The sequence below is a fragment of the Schistocerca serialis genome, chromosome 2 (genome assembly GCF_023864345.2).
Source record: "Schistocerca serialis cubense isolate TAMUIC-IGC-003099 chromosome 2, iqSchSeri2.2, whole genome shotgun sequence".
Taxonomy (NCBI): Eukaryota; Metazoa; Arthropoda; class Insecta; order Orthoptera; family Acrididae; genus Schistocerca; species Schistocerca serialis.
The window spans coordinates 749,322,106-749,340,624 of record NC_064639.1 but is presented as its reverse complement, the minus strand read 5'-3'; the positions used below and the strand labels follow the sequence as shown (position 1 = coordinate 749,340,624).

The following is an 18,519-nucleotide window of genomic DNA, read 5'->3' as shown; positions in this document are numbered from 1 at the left end:
CAGTTAGCAATACACCCTGAGGAAGGCGCCTTGCAACAGTCGCCGAAACGTCGGAATTTTATAGTTGACAATGCGGCCTCAAACCTAGCAGAATTTTATTGACTACAACATGTCAAATGTTCCGCTTATGGTTTGTTAGCGTACACTCACGTTTGCTGCTGAAGGGGTGGCCTAGTGGAAGGCATGGCGCCTATAGGTTCGACGCTCTGTAGTATCACTGGATGACGTTTCTGCACACTAGTTCCTATCCTCGAATGGCACCTCAAGACAACCTCTACAATCCTTACACGTCTGTTACAAAATTTCTGGAAGTCCCTGTATAATATGGTTTGTCACATTAATTATTTACAACATAAATAACAGAAATACCTAAAAGGAAAATAAATTACTCACTTATATTAAGCAGGGAGGTGTTGGAAATGCCTTCCTTCGTTGTTGTAGCATTACTCACAACTGCTTAGGAGTTTGCTCATTTCTCTCTGCTGTCCCCTCTGAGAAAAAGCAAAAATTCCTTGACAAATGTCGTTTTTAAGTTCATCTAAAGAGCGTGTGCTTTTGGTTTGCACACTTTCTCTTTCAATGGCCCCAAGATATAATATTTGCATGCAGAGGCCATATAATGTTGGTGATAACTCTATCTTGGAACACGACACGCGTTTCCTGTAATGAGAAACTGGCCTCATGTGATGTCACAAAGTCCTGCTGAAAGATCGTGAAAGCACAATCTCTTTCACATAATTGGCCGAAACAAGGCTGCAAAATGTTTCCCACATATATCTCACTGTTAACAGTTTCCTGAAGAACTTATGGCCTATAATCCTTTCACCGCAAACCACTATTTCTTGATCATGCGGGGTTGCCTCGTGTATTACGTTAGGTTTTTCAGAACTCCAGTAACAGTTATTTTGTGAATTAACGTATCCAGTTAGCTGGAGGATCAATTTCTACTTTATGCACCTTATTCAAAATCCAGTGACTAAATGCTAACTTTTTGTAGGGACACCAGATTTAAGTTCTTGCACTGCAGCTATTTCATAGGGCTATAATCTCGGTAATTTTGAAGCTGTTCGCACAGAGTGGTCCGTGTTCCCGTCAAGAACACTTCCCGTTTCACGGAATTTATTTATCACTCGATATATCGTACTTTAATTAGGAGCTGGAACATCAGGAAAATATTCCTGGAATAATCTCCGTACTGCGCAGGCTAATTCTGTATGCACATACAAATCATACATGAATACTCTTTAGCAAATAGAATGCTTATATTTCGTCATTTCAGTTTCAAGATTTTCACTCAATACACTTTTTTACGCTACCTAACAAACATGGGCTGCATGCTCAAGATTTCTACACAAACGCCTCGAAACAGAGGAGAAATACACTCCACGGCAGCGACATGACGTCTTTCTGCCAACTGGGGAAAAAAATCACAACCAGGCATTTGCGTTAAGGATTAATTACCCCGCAGAAGCAATGCAGTTACCAACTGTGATGCCTGTTTCTCTAATTCAATGTACAGGGTGAGGTAAATGAAAGTGGTCCGGAAAATGTTCCGTGTACTTTAAAGTAGGCCACCCATATTTCGTCAGTCGCTCCAGTTGCGTCTCGTACAAGATGGGCTGTCCCTTTTAAGGTTCTTCATGTATTTTTTGCTTCAGATTGATCTTGTTCATCGTGAACTTGCAGCAAGTGGAAATATTACAACTACATCAGGCACTGTTAAGCAGGTGCATCAGCCAATAGCACGTAGATCTCAGAGGCATTACTGATATTGCGCGTTGGAATTTCCAGTTTTGCTGTTCTTATGTTATAAGCTTCATATCGTGTTTATCTTCCGCAGTTATTATTGTACGTTTTCTTTTGTTTATTTTTTGTGTTTCCTTTTGTTAACATTAACAAACATATACAGTTCTTCTAATGACGAAGATGCTGTATTGATAGAGTTTGTGTGTTTCTTGGTTCTATAGCACCATGTACTTTTACGATTGTGGCTACTACCTTTCACTTATTACTGTGGGTATTACCTACATTGCATCCTGTGTAATTTAGATATAGCCTGTCTCTGAATCGCCTAAACGCGCTTTTCTGAAACAGTATACAGACAGTTAAAACTGAATTTATCTCCTTAAAGCATCCAGTGTTACCTGCAAGAGCCAAAGAATCACGCTTCAGTCAGTAGTGTCCCATTTATTCAGTTATGTGTGCCGTTATCTGTATAAGTAGTTCATAAATATTATTGATTATACGTTACCATTAGCAGATTCGTAAATTTAAAACCAGTTCTCTTGAAGGCTAAGGACTTTTTGATAGTCTGTTACTGTAGTTGCCGTTATTTTTCAAATCAATAATTCGTAAAGGTACATTGAAATAAAACATATTTCAGTTTTTAAATTATCCTTAGACATATGGTATCACAATTTCTCCATGAACCATTTCTTTCTACAAGAAAATGTATGTTGTTTTGCCAGCGACATACTATAATGTCGAAGCGTCCAAGTCTAATTCGTTTTATATCTCACCTCCACAGGCGCTGGAAACTTAATGTCTGCCATTAACGACATCGCTCTTCATCATCGAAGTCGTTGTTGTCACCTCTGCTTCATGTTTAGCTCTGACCTATGTAACGTGACCAATAGGAACAAGTTTTGTAATTTATTTTTAAATACAAAAGGAAATTTCTTTATTAAAAATACACAATAACTGTGAATATCAAATGCATGGTGCTAGACAATCTTTTACAGTATTTTGAATTCTTCTATAACAACTTGATATCACAGTAGCTCAACAAATTTAATCTTCTCGATATCGTCGTTATATTAACGCATACACACCGCATATACTTTAATGAAGCATTCTTTCAGCAAACGTTATTCACAATCCGCGTTGATGGAAATTATGACAAGAACATCGTAATAAGACCACAACTGTCTTGGAGTGAGTCTTTGTAAATGATTCTTTCGGCAGCGTTTCGTAAAGCTATCCAGTTGTTGATACACTTACTGATGTTGCTAAACTACACCTATACACACTTCAAGCAATGAGAAAGCTTCATTTGATCGTAGAGTACACGATAAAATATTTCATGTAGAAAAATTCTGTGAATTTAACGTGTCAAAATATTTTACTTGCGCCTTTGAGACACGGGATGAGTAAAGTTGCAATCATTAATGAACGTTGTAACACGATCGTATATGCTGATCACTTTTGTAGGATTGCATGTGCCAGTGTTCTCGAATCACGCGCAAATCTGAAGCTACAATCAAGTTTCTGAACATTATTGCTATCCTGTGAAACATAACGTTTCTTTTTTAGTAATTCGAGGCACACGTTGTATCGTTTAGCGTCTACACACTATTACACACTTCTAAATTTGAACGCAGCCCAACCTACTGTCTGAGTTCCGTAGCTGAATCCTCAAGGAACATTTGGCATATCCATTAACTATTTAAAAATCTGTTGCAAACAATGTTACTTCGCCTCTAAAGTTCTGTGGTGCTGCTCATGTACGAGTATCATTACATCTCACCAAGTAACAGTCGTAGATTTGAGTTACAGGTGGAGAAACAGAGGGTAAGTGACCCTTCACAGAAAATTCAAGGTACTAAACATAGAGCTGATCATAAACTTGGTGGCAAGACGTGAACAACGGATTTCAAGATTTCATGGTATTTCTTCCGTCAGTTGCTATAAAATGACAGCTGAAAAAAAGATTAAACGGCACAGAGATATTTTTACAAATGTCTCAACATAAAATGTCATGTCAGGAATCACTCATTACCCAATGCACTGAAGAAGCTGTGGACCACACGGTTGAAAAACATAAGCATGAAGTATATAACATCATAGCAACTGAAACTTCTGGCAGATTAAAACTGTGTGCCCGACCGAGATTCGAACTCGGAACTTTTGCCTTTCGCGGGCAAGTGCTCTACCATCTGAGCTACCGAAGCACGACTCACGCCCGGTCCTCACAGCTTTACTTCTGCCAGTATCTCGTCTCCTACCGGGCGTGAGTCGTGCTTCGGTAGCTCAGATGGTAGAGCACTTGCCCGCGAAAGGCAAAAGTTCCGAGTTCGAGTCTCGGTCGGGCACACAGTTTTAATCTGCCAGGAAGTTTCATATCAGCGCACACTCCGCGGCAGAGTGAAAATCTCATTCTGGATCATAGCAACTGCCAGTCTAGATATACATAAGGCGACATAGCGATCGTTCAGTTTTACTTCTGGAGACGTTTGGAAATCAATTGTTTAATGTAGCCCACTTGCGAAAAATAATTTTAACGGATATTTTGACAAGTGAAATAAGTCTTGCATAAGACCTTCACAGTTACTCACCGAAAAGTCTGTTGCTTATAAGGATTGAATTAAATGTATGCACTTCAGTAAGATAATGAGATATAACTGAGTCCGCAACCAGACTTGTTACTATCTTGTTCGAAACTATTATGATATCAAGAACAGCTACTAGCTAATCTGTGACATCTTTACGTATTTCTTACAACAACAATGTCTGTCTCCTTAATGTTAAGCACTACGATAATTTCAGTTTCCATATAAAAACGCACAACTCCTATACACTTCGCTTTCACCTTAACATGCGAAAAATACTCTATATGCTTAATGCATCGAGATGTAGAATAGCTTTGTTTTCCATCTAACAGATGTTTTAAATATGTAACGGATAGCTCTGCAAAAGAAGTGTGCTGTTTTCTTCCACACTTCTTGGCAAGGAGCTATGTTTGCTTAATCCAAAGCAAAAGCTGTTTGTATACCTCAGTACGTGTTATGCGAATTTACGTAGTAATAGAGGTGAAACCTTGTTTTGTTTACTGTAATCACCTTAATTAATACTACATTATCTTGTGAAAATTATTCACTGCAAATAGATACCATGCTGGTACACCAATTCTTTCCACTAATCTCGAAAACATAACAGTTGCTCGCGGACAAAAAAACGACTCTCTCTTTGGCTGCTATATTCGTCAAAAATGCTGTGACGGCTTGGTTATTTCATGACGCATTAGATATGTCCGCGTTCAAGAAACAATGTTTATTTGCAGCAGCGGTTTATCATTACAAACGTGAACGTCAGTTCTGAATCAGTACTTCAGTACACAGCAGAAAGTTTCGTCCTGCAGTCTAGGGATGATGCAGTTCAGTATCACCAGTTGATAGCGTCAAGAATGCATAGTAACAGCCAGAAATGGAAAGTCTGAAAATTTTGTGTTGGTTCTATAGACGATGCTTTCAGAGTAAACCGACTTACGATGTGATTTTGAATATGTACTCTGCTCTCAATGCTCTCTGAAATACTTGTTGAAAATGATTGGAATACGACGAGTGCAGATGACAGTGAATCCTTTGAGCGTTGCCTGTTTCTTTATATTGTGTATTTTCCCTTAAAACTAACATTCAAAAACATGAAGCTCGTTGTAGCTAAAATTGATTTTTGACTGGGAAGACACTCACATATTCTAGCTACGCTAATGTATGTGGAGCCTGTAACTCGTGTGCTGATGATCAATAAGTAGGAAACAAACTCATGGAAAGAATGGTTAACTGTCAGAGACGTCTGAGGATCACACCATTTTTGACTGGTCATTAGCTGCCAAAATTTGTAATCCCGAGGGCTCATATGGAAGACACTATCAGAAACAGAATAATCAACTCTGCCTTTTACGAACAAGACGTGTTATGTTAACTTGCTGCAAAAAGATATTTTGGATGGTGGCAGAAAGATGATTTGCTGCTGGTGTTGGTCGTATGCATATGACTGAAAAGTATAATCCATACATGCTTGTCTGGAGAACGCGTCTATCCTACACTATATACAACGTGCCTGCATGTTATTTATGCTGTGCAAAATGAGTACCACGAGCTGATAAAACATACAGATGACCGGGAAGGCCTACAGAGAACCGGCAATTGGTGCAATGGTTGGCAGCTGTCCCTCTCAAAACAAATCACAACTTTCATTCGCAGCTTTCAGGTCAGCAACGAACTATCTGTCGTTGTAAAACGCTGTCCAGTTACATCAACGAGTGAGTTTACCCTAGAATAGCCTTAGAACAGTAGAGATACGTAACAAGTTAGAACAGTGCACTGTGACTGAGGGCACTTCACGTGTAAAGTCGACGTAAAATCAGTTGCGACGGTATTTGAACATGAAACACTCGAGACTGAAACCAGTAAGTAGGGTCTGGTGACTGTTACTAGATTACTCTTGTCGACGTGTTTGTAGTACGATAACAATGATATATTCGTGTGAGAAGTACATCGGAGCGGAGTCTTCCAAGTGGCGAGGCTTTTCTCGGTGCACAGCGTCTTAGAGGTGTGCTGACACAGAGCGTCCGACGCACGGTGTCTGCTCGCCGCGGGGCGGTGGCGGCCGGCCTACACGAAGTACTCGAGGTCGCCGTGCAGCGCGAGGCGCGCGCGCCGCCCCAGCAGCTGGTCTCACTGTCAGTAGGGCACGTGCGCGTCGTCGCCGTCGCCGTCGCCGTCGTCGTCGGCGTGCCGCTTGCGGCAGCACGCGCGGCACAGCACGGCGAGGCACGCGGCCGCCATGATGCCGCCCCCCGCCGCCCCCAGCCCCACGGCCAGCCAGTTGACGGGCGCCGCCTCCTGGCGCGCGCACATCTCGCCGCTCTCGTCGTCGGCCGCCGCCGCCGCGACGCCCGCCTCGGGAGACGACGACGCTGCGGACCCGGCCGCCGCGCCGGCGCCGGCGCCGCTGGCGTTGCCGGCCTGCGACGGGCAGTTGACGACGCCGTTGCAGACGAGCCGCATCGGGATGCACAGGCCGGACTGGCCCGGGCAGACGAACTCGCACGGCTCGGAGCCGGCGGCCGCCTCGGTGAGTCGCGAGGTGGCGAGCGTGCCGTCCGGGTTGCGCGGCAGGCGGTACAGCTCGGTCCACGCGATCTTGAAAGTGGGCATGGCGGGCCAGACGCTGGCGCGGAACACCAGCCGCACCGACGGCACGGCGTCCGGCGGCGCGCGCGGCGGCAGCGACGCCGCCAGGTCGGCGGCGGTCAGGATGGGCAGCTCGCGCGACGCCGCCGCCACGTTCTCCCTGCAGATGGACAGGAAGGGCGCCGCGCGGCCCGACACGAACGCCTCCAGCCGGTTTTCGTCGCACGCCCCGTTCTCCAACTTCATTCGGTCCACGTTCAGCCACAGGTCGCGATCCCTATGGACCTGTTGAACAATGGAAGGAGCAAACAGTTACTATACTGTGTATTTTCCTAATATCGTGCAAAAATATAACAGGTCATAAAGAGTGTTCAACTGAACAATTTGAAGTAGAGAATCTTGCGTCGGAGAACGCTTAACGAGATATGGGAGTAAACCTTTGTCTTGCATTGCTGTCTTCCAGCTGCCGGCCTCAGTGACCGAGCGGTTCTAGGCGCTTCAGCCTGGAACAGCTCGACCGCTACGGTCGCAGGTTCGAATTCTGCCTCGGGCATGGGTGTGTGTGATGTCTTTAGATTACTTAAGTTTAAGTAGTTCTATGTTCTAGGGGACTGATGACCTCAGACGGTAAGTCCCATAGTGCTCAGAGCCATTTGAACCATTTTTCTTCCACCTTATTTACAACTAATATGCGTAAACGTTTACACGTACTGTGCTGTTTATTTCCTCCAAGGAAACAAGGAGGACGTGCCTGATTAAGCGTAAGTCATAATGCAGGTTTTGTATAGTTTACTTGTGCATTAGATGGACCTGTTGTATCGTTTTTACGTTCTCCCATAAGAGGACGTATTATGAGTCAACTACAGCCCCATTCATTACTAAATGCTCTTCAGAGATGTACAGTACAGTACGATGGAACAGTACCGGTACAGTTTCACGGAACTCACTGAGATGCACTTGCGTATGGTGAAGTACATTGTAAGGCTCTCGCTGCTGAAAAGCTGTACAGGTAATGCTTTCCTAACAAGCATCGTCAGTCACGACGAGTGTTTATTTTACTCGATCGACGAATGTGGGAGACTGGTTCACTGGAAAGAAGAACCAAGTGACCTGGTAACAAATGGAACGCTCTCATACACTGTTATCTCCTTAAGCTGGCCTCTCCGACCCCAGGTTCCCTACCTCAGATTGTTCAGCGGAGCGTCCTATATGTCCCGTTAAATTTTTGCAAGCTCTTACGGAAACACCCGGTATGCAGGGCGTATCGTCAAATCCAAAGGACAGAAACTGGCCAGGAGCGATTGGAATTCGCCAACTCAGAGTTCCTTAAAATCTTAATTATGTATACATTTTGTTTGTAAAGTCCCGTTAAAATCTTCTATGATATGTAGAGGGCAGTGAGTAATTAATATTCTGAACAGGAGACCACGTTCCACAAGCAGCCGTTTGAAAACATGTTTGCTAGTTAGTTATTCAATTGGGTAGTAATGTTGGGGGATCGTTACGTCAGATCGGCTGATGTCATTTGACGTCCATCCTACCTCTTAGATCCGGTTCGAATTTCATTCACATATTGTGTAACATGGCTGAGTACGCGTTTGCAGAATACGACATGATGCTTCTGCATGGCGAAGCCCACCATAGTGGAAGAGCCTTTATCAAGATCGTTCTCCGACTCCAGTGCACTACCCTTTTCGCCACAACTACGCAACGGCTTCGAGAAAGAGTACCTTGACAGTCAACGAGTCAGCATTTGGAGCTCCAAGGAGAAGCGAAGCACTACAGCCGCGTTGAAGGTTTATTGCATCCCGTTGAAAAGAACCCTTCAATGAGTACCCGCGCAATTTCTTTGACTATTAATGGGAGCAATTTTAAAAAAGTCATGTACTAGGTTACGCTTCATTAATCACTTGCAAAAGCGGTCGCATTATCAACGTGTTTTCATATGGTTGTAGCACGGAAACGGTACGTTCCGGGACATGGATTTCAGCACAAAATATTATCTAATTACTCCCATCTACAAGTCCTAGAAGTCAGTAACATGAATTGCCGAACATCCTATACAGGCAGTTCACCTAATCCAGTAACCGTGGGTCTCGACGACTTTTGTTTCCTATTGACGTTGGTACTGGCAAGATATCGGCCTAACGGATTTCAACAGTTAAGAGAGTTGAAGAGGGATCCCTGATATTAGCTTCAGCAAGATATTAAGCGGAATGAGCGGCGACGAGCGAAAATGTGTACCGGATCGGGATTCGAACTCCGGATCTCCTGCTTATTAGGCATGTGCGGTTGCCACTGTGCCATCCGGGACGCAGCGTTATCGCAACTGCACCGACTATCTCGGTACGCCTCACAACAAATCCACACTTCCACCGAGCGTCACCTGTCTGAGCCCCCTGTCCATTATACCCCTGTACAATTTTACACCACCAAAGGACTATAAACGTCAGTATGTAACATTTTCTGAGGCAGAGGTAGATATATAAACTTCAAAATTTAAGGAGTCTTAACAGACTGAAGTTCAAATAGACAATCAGACAACAAATGACAAGAAATGTGTCTTTTCGTGTGATATATTACAAACTCAGAATTTCGGATTTTTCCCTTTTCACGACAAGTTCCGTAATCCTAGACACACGGAAAGTACCCTATACGTTTTGATGAGAGTTTGTAAATACAAACATATGCGACATAAATGGTTTCATATTTTGACTTCATTGACTTGGAAACTACCGTTTCTTATACCGCCAAGAGACGTAAATTTCGAATTCATACGTCTACCAGTTCCTGTGGAAAAAGGGGGCGTAACAGACAGATCGTCTGATAACACATGATAAAATTTTGTGTTATATAAATACAGATTAACTGTTTCCGCATTTTAATGTGAAACCTTCCCTCTTGGCCAATTTCATGTTTCTACGTAAACGGGACGTATCTTCTAGGTTTTGACGAGTTTGCGAGTATCAAAATACATGACATAAATGGTCATATCCTTTGGTTGCATTTACGTAGAAGATTACATTAAAAATAATTACACCTCTAGGTGACTGTAGACCTTGGTATTTGACATAAATTTCATCTTGATATATCTAACCGAACCTGACAAAAAAGGTACTTAACAGACGGACAGACAGACAAATCGTGTAGTACAGTTAAAAAAAACAGTTTTCGGATTTTTTTCCTTCGTTTGTTGCCACATTTCACTGATGAGTCAGTTTTCGAATAACAAAATATGTGACATAAATGGCCGTATTTTTTGGTTGCATTTACTTAAATGCTTAGTTTCAATTTTTCATTTACCAAGAGAATATAGACGTTAATATGTGACATAAACGTCAGCTTGATATATCTATCCACTCCTGAGGAAAGACTCACACAGACAGAGAGACAGACAGATGGACAACGAAGTGATCCTCTAAGAGTTTCGTTTCTACCGACTGAGGAACTTCTTCTTCCATCTTATTCTGTTGGCACTACATCCCAAGATGGGACTTGACCTCCTCTGTAATTTTCCATCATTCCTCTCTGGACTTTGCTGTAGACCCCCAGTTACGGCAACCACCACGAGCAGCGTCTTCCGAACCTCGTAGCCATTTCAACCTCGGCCGTCCTCTTGCTCTTCCTCCTCCAGGTTCACTGCAGGTGGTTTTCCTTGCAGGATCTGTCTCATCGACTCGTATTACATGTCCAGCTCATCTCAGTCTATATAACTTTATTAATTTGACAGCATGCTCCTCCTGAAAGCAGCCGTAAGATTCCTCATTCCTTAACCTTCTCCAACTCCCATTTTCGTTCACAGGTCCAAAGATTCTCCTCTATATACTTCTCTCTTGTGATCTCAGTCTTCTTTCACCTCGTTTTTTAATCGTCCGTGTTTCTGAGCAATACGTAAGTACTGCGCGTATCAGCATTTTATAGACTCGGTCCTTAGTATCTCGTGATAGAAGCTTGGATTTAAAATGTCGCAGCATTGCACAATAACAGTGATTAAAAGCACTTACGCGTGCCATAATTTCAGTCGAATTGCTGCCATTTGCTTCTGTCTTTGCGCCCAGATTAGTGAAACATTCCACTCGCTCAAAAACCATTTCATGAATGTTACTATTGATTGTAAGGCTTGATTTGTACTATTATACGTATACTTGCGCTTTCCTCACTTACCTCCATGTCCATCTTGTTTGCGCTCAATTTTAGAGCTGAGAATGCACTTTTTAGATATCTAATTATTCTACTCATTATGTCCAAATCATCTTCATGCTCCATCACTTCTACTGGCTTACAGTAGGTATTACATCTTGTCTGGATACCTGATTCACACACCATTTTTTATAATGTCAAATTAAAGAGTAGCCAGGAAAGACCATCCCCTTGTCTTAGCCCATTTCATGTGGGAAACTGCGGTGATAGCCTGGACTGCACTCATACAGTACACTGGGGGTGCCTTAGGACGGCTTCCGTCAAACGCAGTAACTTCCCAGGAACCGGAAATTCCGGCATTGCCTCATAAAGTTTGGCCAAATTTGTTGTATCATATGCAGATTTGAAATCAATTAAAAGATGGTGCACAACAACAGTAAATTCGTTCACTTTTTCTAACATTTGCCGAAGAGTAAGTTATTGATAATTTCCAATAATGTTTCCTGTCATGGGTAGGTGTCTATTAAACACGATATTCAACAATATTTTATAAGCAATATTTAGGAGTGTAGAGGAGTGTAGTTCCACATATAAATACATATAACAAACACACTATCCCTACATTCCATTCTTTTGGCAACTCATCATTTTTCCAGATGAGGCACAAAACCTTGTATACCCTTCGATTTAACTCAACTCCTTCGGCTGTCAGTAGTGCTAATGTTGTATATCAGCTTCTGGTGCTTTATTGTTATTCAGTCGGTTAATTGCTTTTTTTGCTTCTCCTTAAGACAGGGGGTGCGGAGGTGGATTAAGATATCTTTAATAGGGGGCTCAGGATCATCCAACAATTCACTAAAATCCTCTACCCAACTTTCCAATTTCTTTTGGTCATCTGTTTGAAATTCCATAATTTTACTTTTACATATATGAACACGCTGCTTGATATTTCTTCTTTCACTATTAGTTTTCTGGTAGAATTTTCTGACATTATTTGTTTTTCCATTGTTCTTCAACCTGCTTTCTTTCCCATTCCCTTTTCCTCTTCCTATGCAGTTTCTTCGCCTCTTTCCTTTTATCTTGATAATTTCTTACCTCTAAACATGTATCCGACTTCTCAAACATTTTCCAATAAGCCAGGTTCTTCACATAACTTATTCTCTTACAACGTTCATGAAACCAGGAATTACTTGGCTGTTTTCCTTCTTTCTCTAGCACTTCTTCAGCTGCCTTAGCGACTGCGTTCCTTCAACCATTTCATTCCCGAGCCAGAGCGTCACTTGCACTAGGCATGTGTAGTGTAAGAATCTCAGTAACCTTCTCAGAGTACGTTTTACCAAGCTCTTCATTTTTGAGCTTTGGTACCATACACTTCCATTTAGATGTTCCTTTCACTTTTGCTGCATTAGATATTCGATCTCTTAATTTTGCAGCTAAAGGGTGGTTGTCTGAATCCACAATAACTCCTATGTTGGTACATACATCTAGTAAATTTGAGAAATGCTTACCGTCAATACGTGATCTTTCGGTTGAAGGTACGCCGATCAGGGCTTCAACTCTTTGCTTTATTGATCCTTTTCTGTGTGGACATAGTGCTACCTATAGCCATGTAATGTGCCAGTGTAAACTGAACAGTTCTGTGTCCATTATCCCCTCCCACCAGAGGTTCGAGTTCTCCCTCTGGCATGGGTGTGTGTGTTGTTCTTAGCAGAGGTTAGTTTAAGTAATGTGTAAGTCTAGGGGCTGATGACCTCAGGAGTTTGGTCCGTTAGGAATTCAAACACACACATTAGTGTCCACTATCATTTGTGTATCTATGATGGCTCTGGGCGGTAATGATCTTCTTTTCCAATCTGTACATTGAGGTCTCCGACATGTATTTTAACATACATTTCCATTTGTTACCTCTCTCGATTGCTGAGGAAAATGATTTTCAAGACTCGAGCACACACACAGAAGGACAACAAAACGATCCTCTACGAGTTCCGTTTCTGCCAGCTGAGGAGCGGAATTCCAAAAAGAAGTTAATCTATAATACGCAACATTTCAGGAGAAAGTGTTCAAAATACTGTAACGCTACGATTCATTGCTTTTGGAAATAAAGTTCGTCTCCGCAGCAAAAGAGGTCAGCATAAATGGGTGTCTTGTCGGCCGCTGTGGCCGAACGGTTCTAGGCCCTACAGTCTGGAACCGCGCTACCGCTACGGTCGCAGGTTCGAATCCTGCCTCGGGCATGGATGTGTGTGATGTCCTTAGGTTAGTTAGGTTTAAGTAGTTCTAAGTTCTAGGGGACTGATGACGTCAGATGTTAAGTCCCATAGTGCTCAGAGCCATTTGAACCATTTGAATGGGTGCCTTGTGGAGGACACGAGTTCGATTCATGGCATTGCCAACTATCTTTCCATGGTGGTAGGACTGCTAGGGGATGCACTCGGCCTCATGATGCTAACGGATGATCTACATGAATAAGAAGTAGCTGCTCCTCAGTCACGTAAGTCTGCAAACCGCCAGTTGATCTGTGGCTGACCACATGCCCCTGTGACACCGCAAGGAGACACAGTAATAAGGCGTCCAGTCAACATCTCTTGGGCATTCAAGTCCTCTATGAGGAGCACGTTTTCGAAATAGTTCTCCAGCTACATTTTGTTTTTATTTTTTCAATTTACATTTTATTATATTCACCATGTCCACCTCTGTGGCTCAGTGGTCAGTTTGCGGGACTGCTATGTGGAGTACCGGTTTCGATTCCCGGTATTGCCGGCGATGTTTCTTTGGTAGGAGGACTGGAATAGGGTGCGTTCAGCCTCGTGATACTAAATGAGCTGCTACTTGATTGAGTAGTAGTGGCTCCACCTTGGAGAAAGCTGACAACATCCGGGAGAGCGGTGTGGCCACCTCATTGCCCTTTATATCGCTACCAGCGGCGTCATTGGCAGAATATGACACTGATGGGCCAGTCTGGACCAACTGATCGCAGAGTCAGAACGCGGAACCTTGCTTGCTTTTTCGCGAATAGTATTTCGGTCGCAGCCCAATTCTCAAGTATTGTCACCCAAGTTTCGTGGACAAAGAAATGGAATATAAATAAGTAAAGAAAAAACAAACGTCGCTGTGCAAAAAAGAAAATAAAGAAAATGTTACCGTTATCTGCTACAGACCTGGAAATAGAATAATCCTCCGATAGTAATGGAGAACATGACGAACAATATTCGTACACGAAAATTCAATTCCTGAAGGCTTCGTTCTTTTGTAGTAGCATAGGTGTATGAGGGTAATTGTACATGCTTTCATTGTTGTATGAACATTCTGTACTAAATGAAAAAGAAAAGAATCGTTAGAAAATATAATGACATGAATGTGTACTGAAACACAATATTTCCCCCTACCTCCCGCCTCCTTTACTGGTGGCTTTGCTTCTTGTGGCATAAAGTGATCAGCTTCGCATTACTTAGTGGTGTTCGGATTCGTTTAAACAGGTACCGTATTCTGGATGTAGTAATACGTCACTGATTAAATACTGAAGCCCCCTAGTTTGGCCTCGGGGAGAGCCATAGTTTTAAAATTATAATTTTTTTTTTACCCTTAAGATGCCTGGATATTGACTAAATATGTTATTTTGCAGCTGTAATGCCTACTTCGCACTGCGACCTGAGCTTTTTTTCTATATTTTCCAACGTTCCATGGGACCTATGCTGTTTAGAATGATCTTTAGTTGTAGGTAGATCAACGTATTTGTAGGTCAGACATAAACTACACTGACGAAAAGAAAGCAACACCAAGAATGAGTTGTGGAACGTAAGCGAATGTTGGTAATGTTGTTGTTCTACATCTGAAAGATGAAGTCTATTCAGTTTCACTCCAGTCGCATAAGAGTGGTGTTCGTAGCGCCACTGTGAGGATACAAATCAAGTTTTCTTGAAACATGCTGTAATGGTCGTGATCGTTCGTTACCTTTGCGATTGGACGTATAGAATTGATGTTAGTTAAAACTTCCTCTAAGGCGACAAATACGTCATTGTCAACACCTTACTGAGTTTGAACGAGGTCGCTGAATAGGGCTACGAGAAGCAGGGTGTTTCTTCTGCGATACTGCAGGAAGTCTTGGTCGGAACGTAGCCACTGTACATGACTGCTGACAGTGGTGGTTAAGAGCATACACGGTTTCAGAAAGACTGGATCTCGGACGGCCAGATGGCAATACCGAGAGGGAAGACAGATGTGTCCTGCATGTAACTCTGTCGCATTATACTACATTTGCAGCAGCAAATGCAGTTGGCATGACGATGACAAAACGAACTCTTACAAATCGGTTACTTCAAGGAGAGTTCCTGTAGCGTGCATTCCAATGACCCCAAATAACCACCACTTGCGACTTGAGTGATGTCAAGGGAGAGCTCATTGGAGGGCGTGTTGGAGGTCTGTTATGTATACTGATAAAAGCAGTTTCTGCCTCGGCTGTGTGTGGGTTACGAGGAGGCAAGTTCAGGGTCTAAAAGCAACTCTTACGCTAGATAGGAAAACTAGCACTCGCGCACATGCCGCTGTTGTAGCTCAACATGCTATACAGATGTTGTCTTGGCCTACTCGATCACCAGATCTGCCACCATTCGAGCAAATATGGGATATCAGTGCATGACAACTCCAGCGTCAGCCAGAAAAAGTATTAACCGTCCGTGTATTGACCAAGTTCAACAGGCGTGAAAGCTCACCTCCAAATTGACATCCGGCATATGTACAACATACTTCATCCACGTTTGCATGCTTTCATTCAACACTCTGACCATTATATTGGTTATTAATGTACCAATGTACCAGAATTTCATATTCGCAATGGCTTATCTCGCTCTTACATTAACTTTTGATTTCGGAATGTTAATTACATAAATATGTTACCTGAAAAAATGTGTTCCCAAAGTTTAATTACTGTACATTAATTATTTTTTTGTGTAGCGATTTTTTACGCCAGTATATTGTCCTCCAGTATCTCGCAAGAAGAAAGAAATTAATGTAAAATCTGCCGTTGGTCTTCGAGATTGACCATAACTACAATTCACCAACAAGCACTTTGCTCCGAAAGCAGTAAGAAGCACAGTGAATCTGAGCATATGGTAAAAGCTTAAGACCGAATTGGAGAATAAAATAAATGTTTTTTTAAATGTCTGCAGGTTGGCTAACCGAAAATGGAAAAAGGAAAAATCCGCTTTAAGTATGGTTCAGTAATTTCCATATCGGTTTCCCCGTTTGGACCTGTTGTAAAGCAGTCGACATTTCTCTTCCTAATCCCCAAAGTACTTGTGCACTAATACACAGAAAATTAGCTACAAGAATGGAGCATGAAGTGAGTGACTGAAAAGAGTGCTTACTTATTTTCCCCCCCTGTGGTTTCAATTGGGAGAGAAAAGTGACATGGGCGAAAGTAAACGGTAATAGAGGCAAAAACATTCCAGTAAGCAAATGTCTTCTCCGAGATAACTGCGGACGTATTGTTATGAGCCGCCACTGACTTCATCACCAAGTATTGTCCAAGTTAGTACAAATATATATGAAATGGAAACATTTAGATTAATTCGCCTAACTGAGCTGAAATTTCTAATTTGACTGAAATAGATTTTTTTCTTTCGGCCTGTCTGTGTTTATTTACTCATTTTCTCTTCATTAATATTGTGTTTATTGCCATGAATCTTTTAAACGTGTAAACATTTGCTACATGTATATGTTACATAATGTAAGAACTGTAGTCAGGGAAATTAAGATCAATATAAAACAAAAGCACAGGGAAAACGAGAAGAAGGATGTTTGATTCAAGAGAGGAGCTGAGGCGTTTCCAGAGAACATTAGCCAATTTTTGTGCGAGAGAGATAGAAGATGGCACTACAAAAGACGATCAAACTTAATAATCTTTGTGGTGGGTTGTGTAAAGTGAGTCTAGAATTTTAGAGTTTAAAATGAATTGCTAAAGAACTTTGTGTATCCGAAGTGCTACCCTTCAAAAACAAAGAATAATATTTTAAGGATTTTAGAAAGAAGAAAATGTTCAAGGAGTTTGCTACTGCCTTTGCTCCGCATTGTGTGCAGGGTCGGCAGGGTTAAGTACGGGTTTGGAATGGTTAATTTTAAGGGGTGGACAGATGCCCTTCCTGCCGCCACCCCATACCCCCTGGAACGGAATTAGTGAACCCCAGCGGCCTGAATCGAAGTAAATCATGAAATACTGCGAACGTGTTTCAAATATCTGCACGTCGTGTAACTGAGGCAGGGCGTGGGCACTAACCCGGTATTCATCTAGTGGGATGTGTAAAACCGCCTAAAAACCACATCCAGGCTGGTCGGCACTCCGGCCCTCATCGTTCATCCACCGGATGGATTCGATCCGGGGCCGGCGCACCTACCCGAGTCCAGGAAACAACGCATTAGCGCTCTCGGTTAACCTGGCAGGTATCTAATTCTTTGTGGTTCATAATCAATAAAGAACAAATTTTTATTCTACTAAAAATATAAAAATGCAATCTATTCTAATAAAATAAGTGTTTGTGTGAGCTTAATGCTAAGCTTGACTGTACATCCAGTCAAGAACTGCACTGCATAGAACTGATTACAGAAGCTGACAAATATCATCTTCGTCGCTTATTTAGCAGCCTTCCATAATTTAACTGTTAATTTTGTGACGTTTAAAACGAACAGGCGCCATACGGGCTACCGAAGAGTGGAAGCAGACGTAGCTGGAGCAGAGATCACAGCATGATAACCAGCTGCATTCATTATCAGTTGAGGGTAAGAAAACTAATCTCAACTTGCATGAAGACCAAGATTCAGTCTCTCCACATAATACTAACAAGCGTAGCTTGTACTTCAATATATACAGCACAGAAAGTGCCCATCGGCATAATCTAACAGTGATTCACTTGGTGTACGCGCATAATTAAATCTCATGAGAGGGAGTCAGAAAATTCAACTTGGAACTAATTACTTGGCATCAGATACCTGTTTCTAGTAAGAGGTATTTTTAGGTACTGAAAGTTGCTACTGGCTATTTTTAAAAGCCGAATGATGAAAGAAATACACCCTCCTCCGCACCATTTCCAAGACGGAGGCTCTAACGATCGTATGAGGTGCCGGGGTCATATGAACCAACACTCGGAAAATCGAAATTTCAAATTGCCGTACTCACATCCCCAAATCATTTACAGCGAACACGAGAGAATAATTCCGGTAATTTGACTTTGATGAAGGGTAGAACATCCATCCAAACAGGACCACTGTGCGGTTACCGTTTGACGAAGGGTAGAACATCCATCCAAACAGGACCACTGTGGGGTTACCGTTAGACGAAGGGTAGAACATCCATCCAAATAGGACCGCCGTGCAGTTACCGATAGACGAACATCGCTAGATATCCATCAGAGAATGAGTAATATATATGGAGCAGCATGTCTAGCGAAAATCACCTTTCTGAAATGGTACGCCA

The 18,519-nt window shown here is 42.4% G+C and overlaps 1 protein-coding gene across 1 annotated transcript in view; it reads right to left on the bottom strand.

Moving 5' to 3' along the window:
- Positions 1-6,461: 6,461 nt before the first annotated feature.
- Positions 6,462-18,519, bottom strand: part of LOC126456383 (uncharacterized) — a 188,599-nt gene continuing 176,541 nt past the window's right edge. Inside the window, exon 8 of the mRNA XM_050092137.1 lies at positions 6,462-7,199. Coding sequence (XP_049948094.1) covers positions 6,462-7,199 — 738 coding nt within the window. The remainder of the gene's footprint in view (positions 7,200-18,519) is intronic.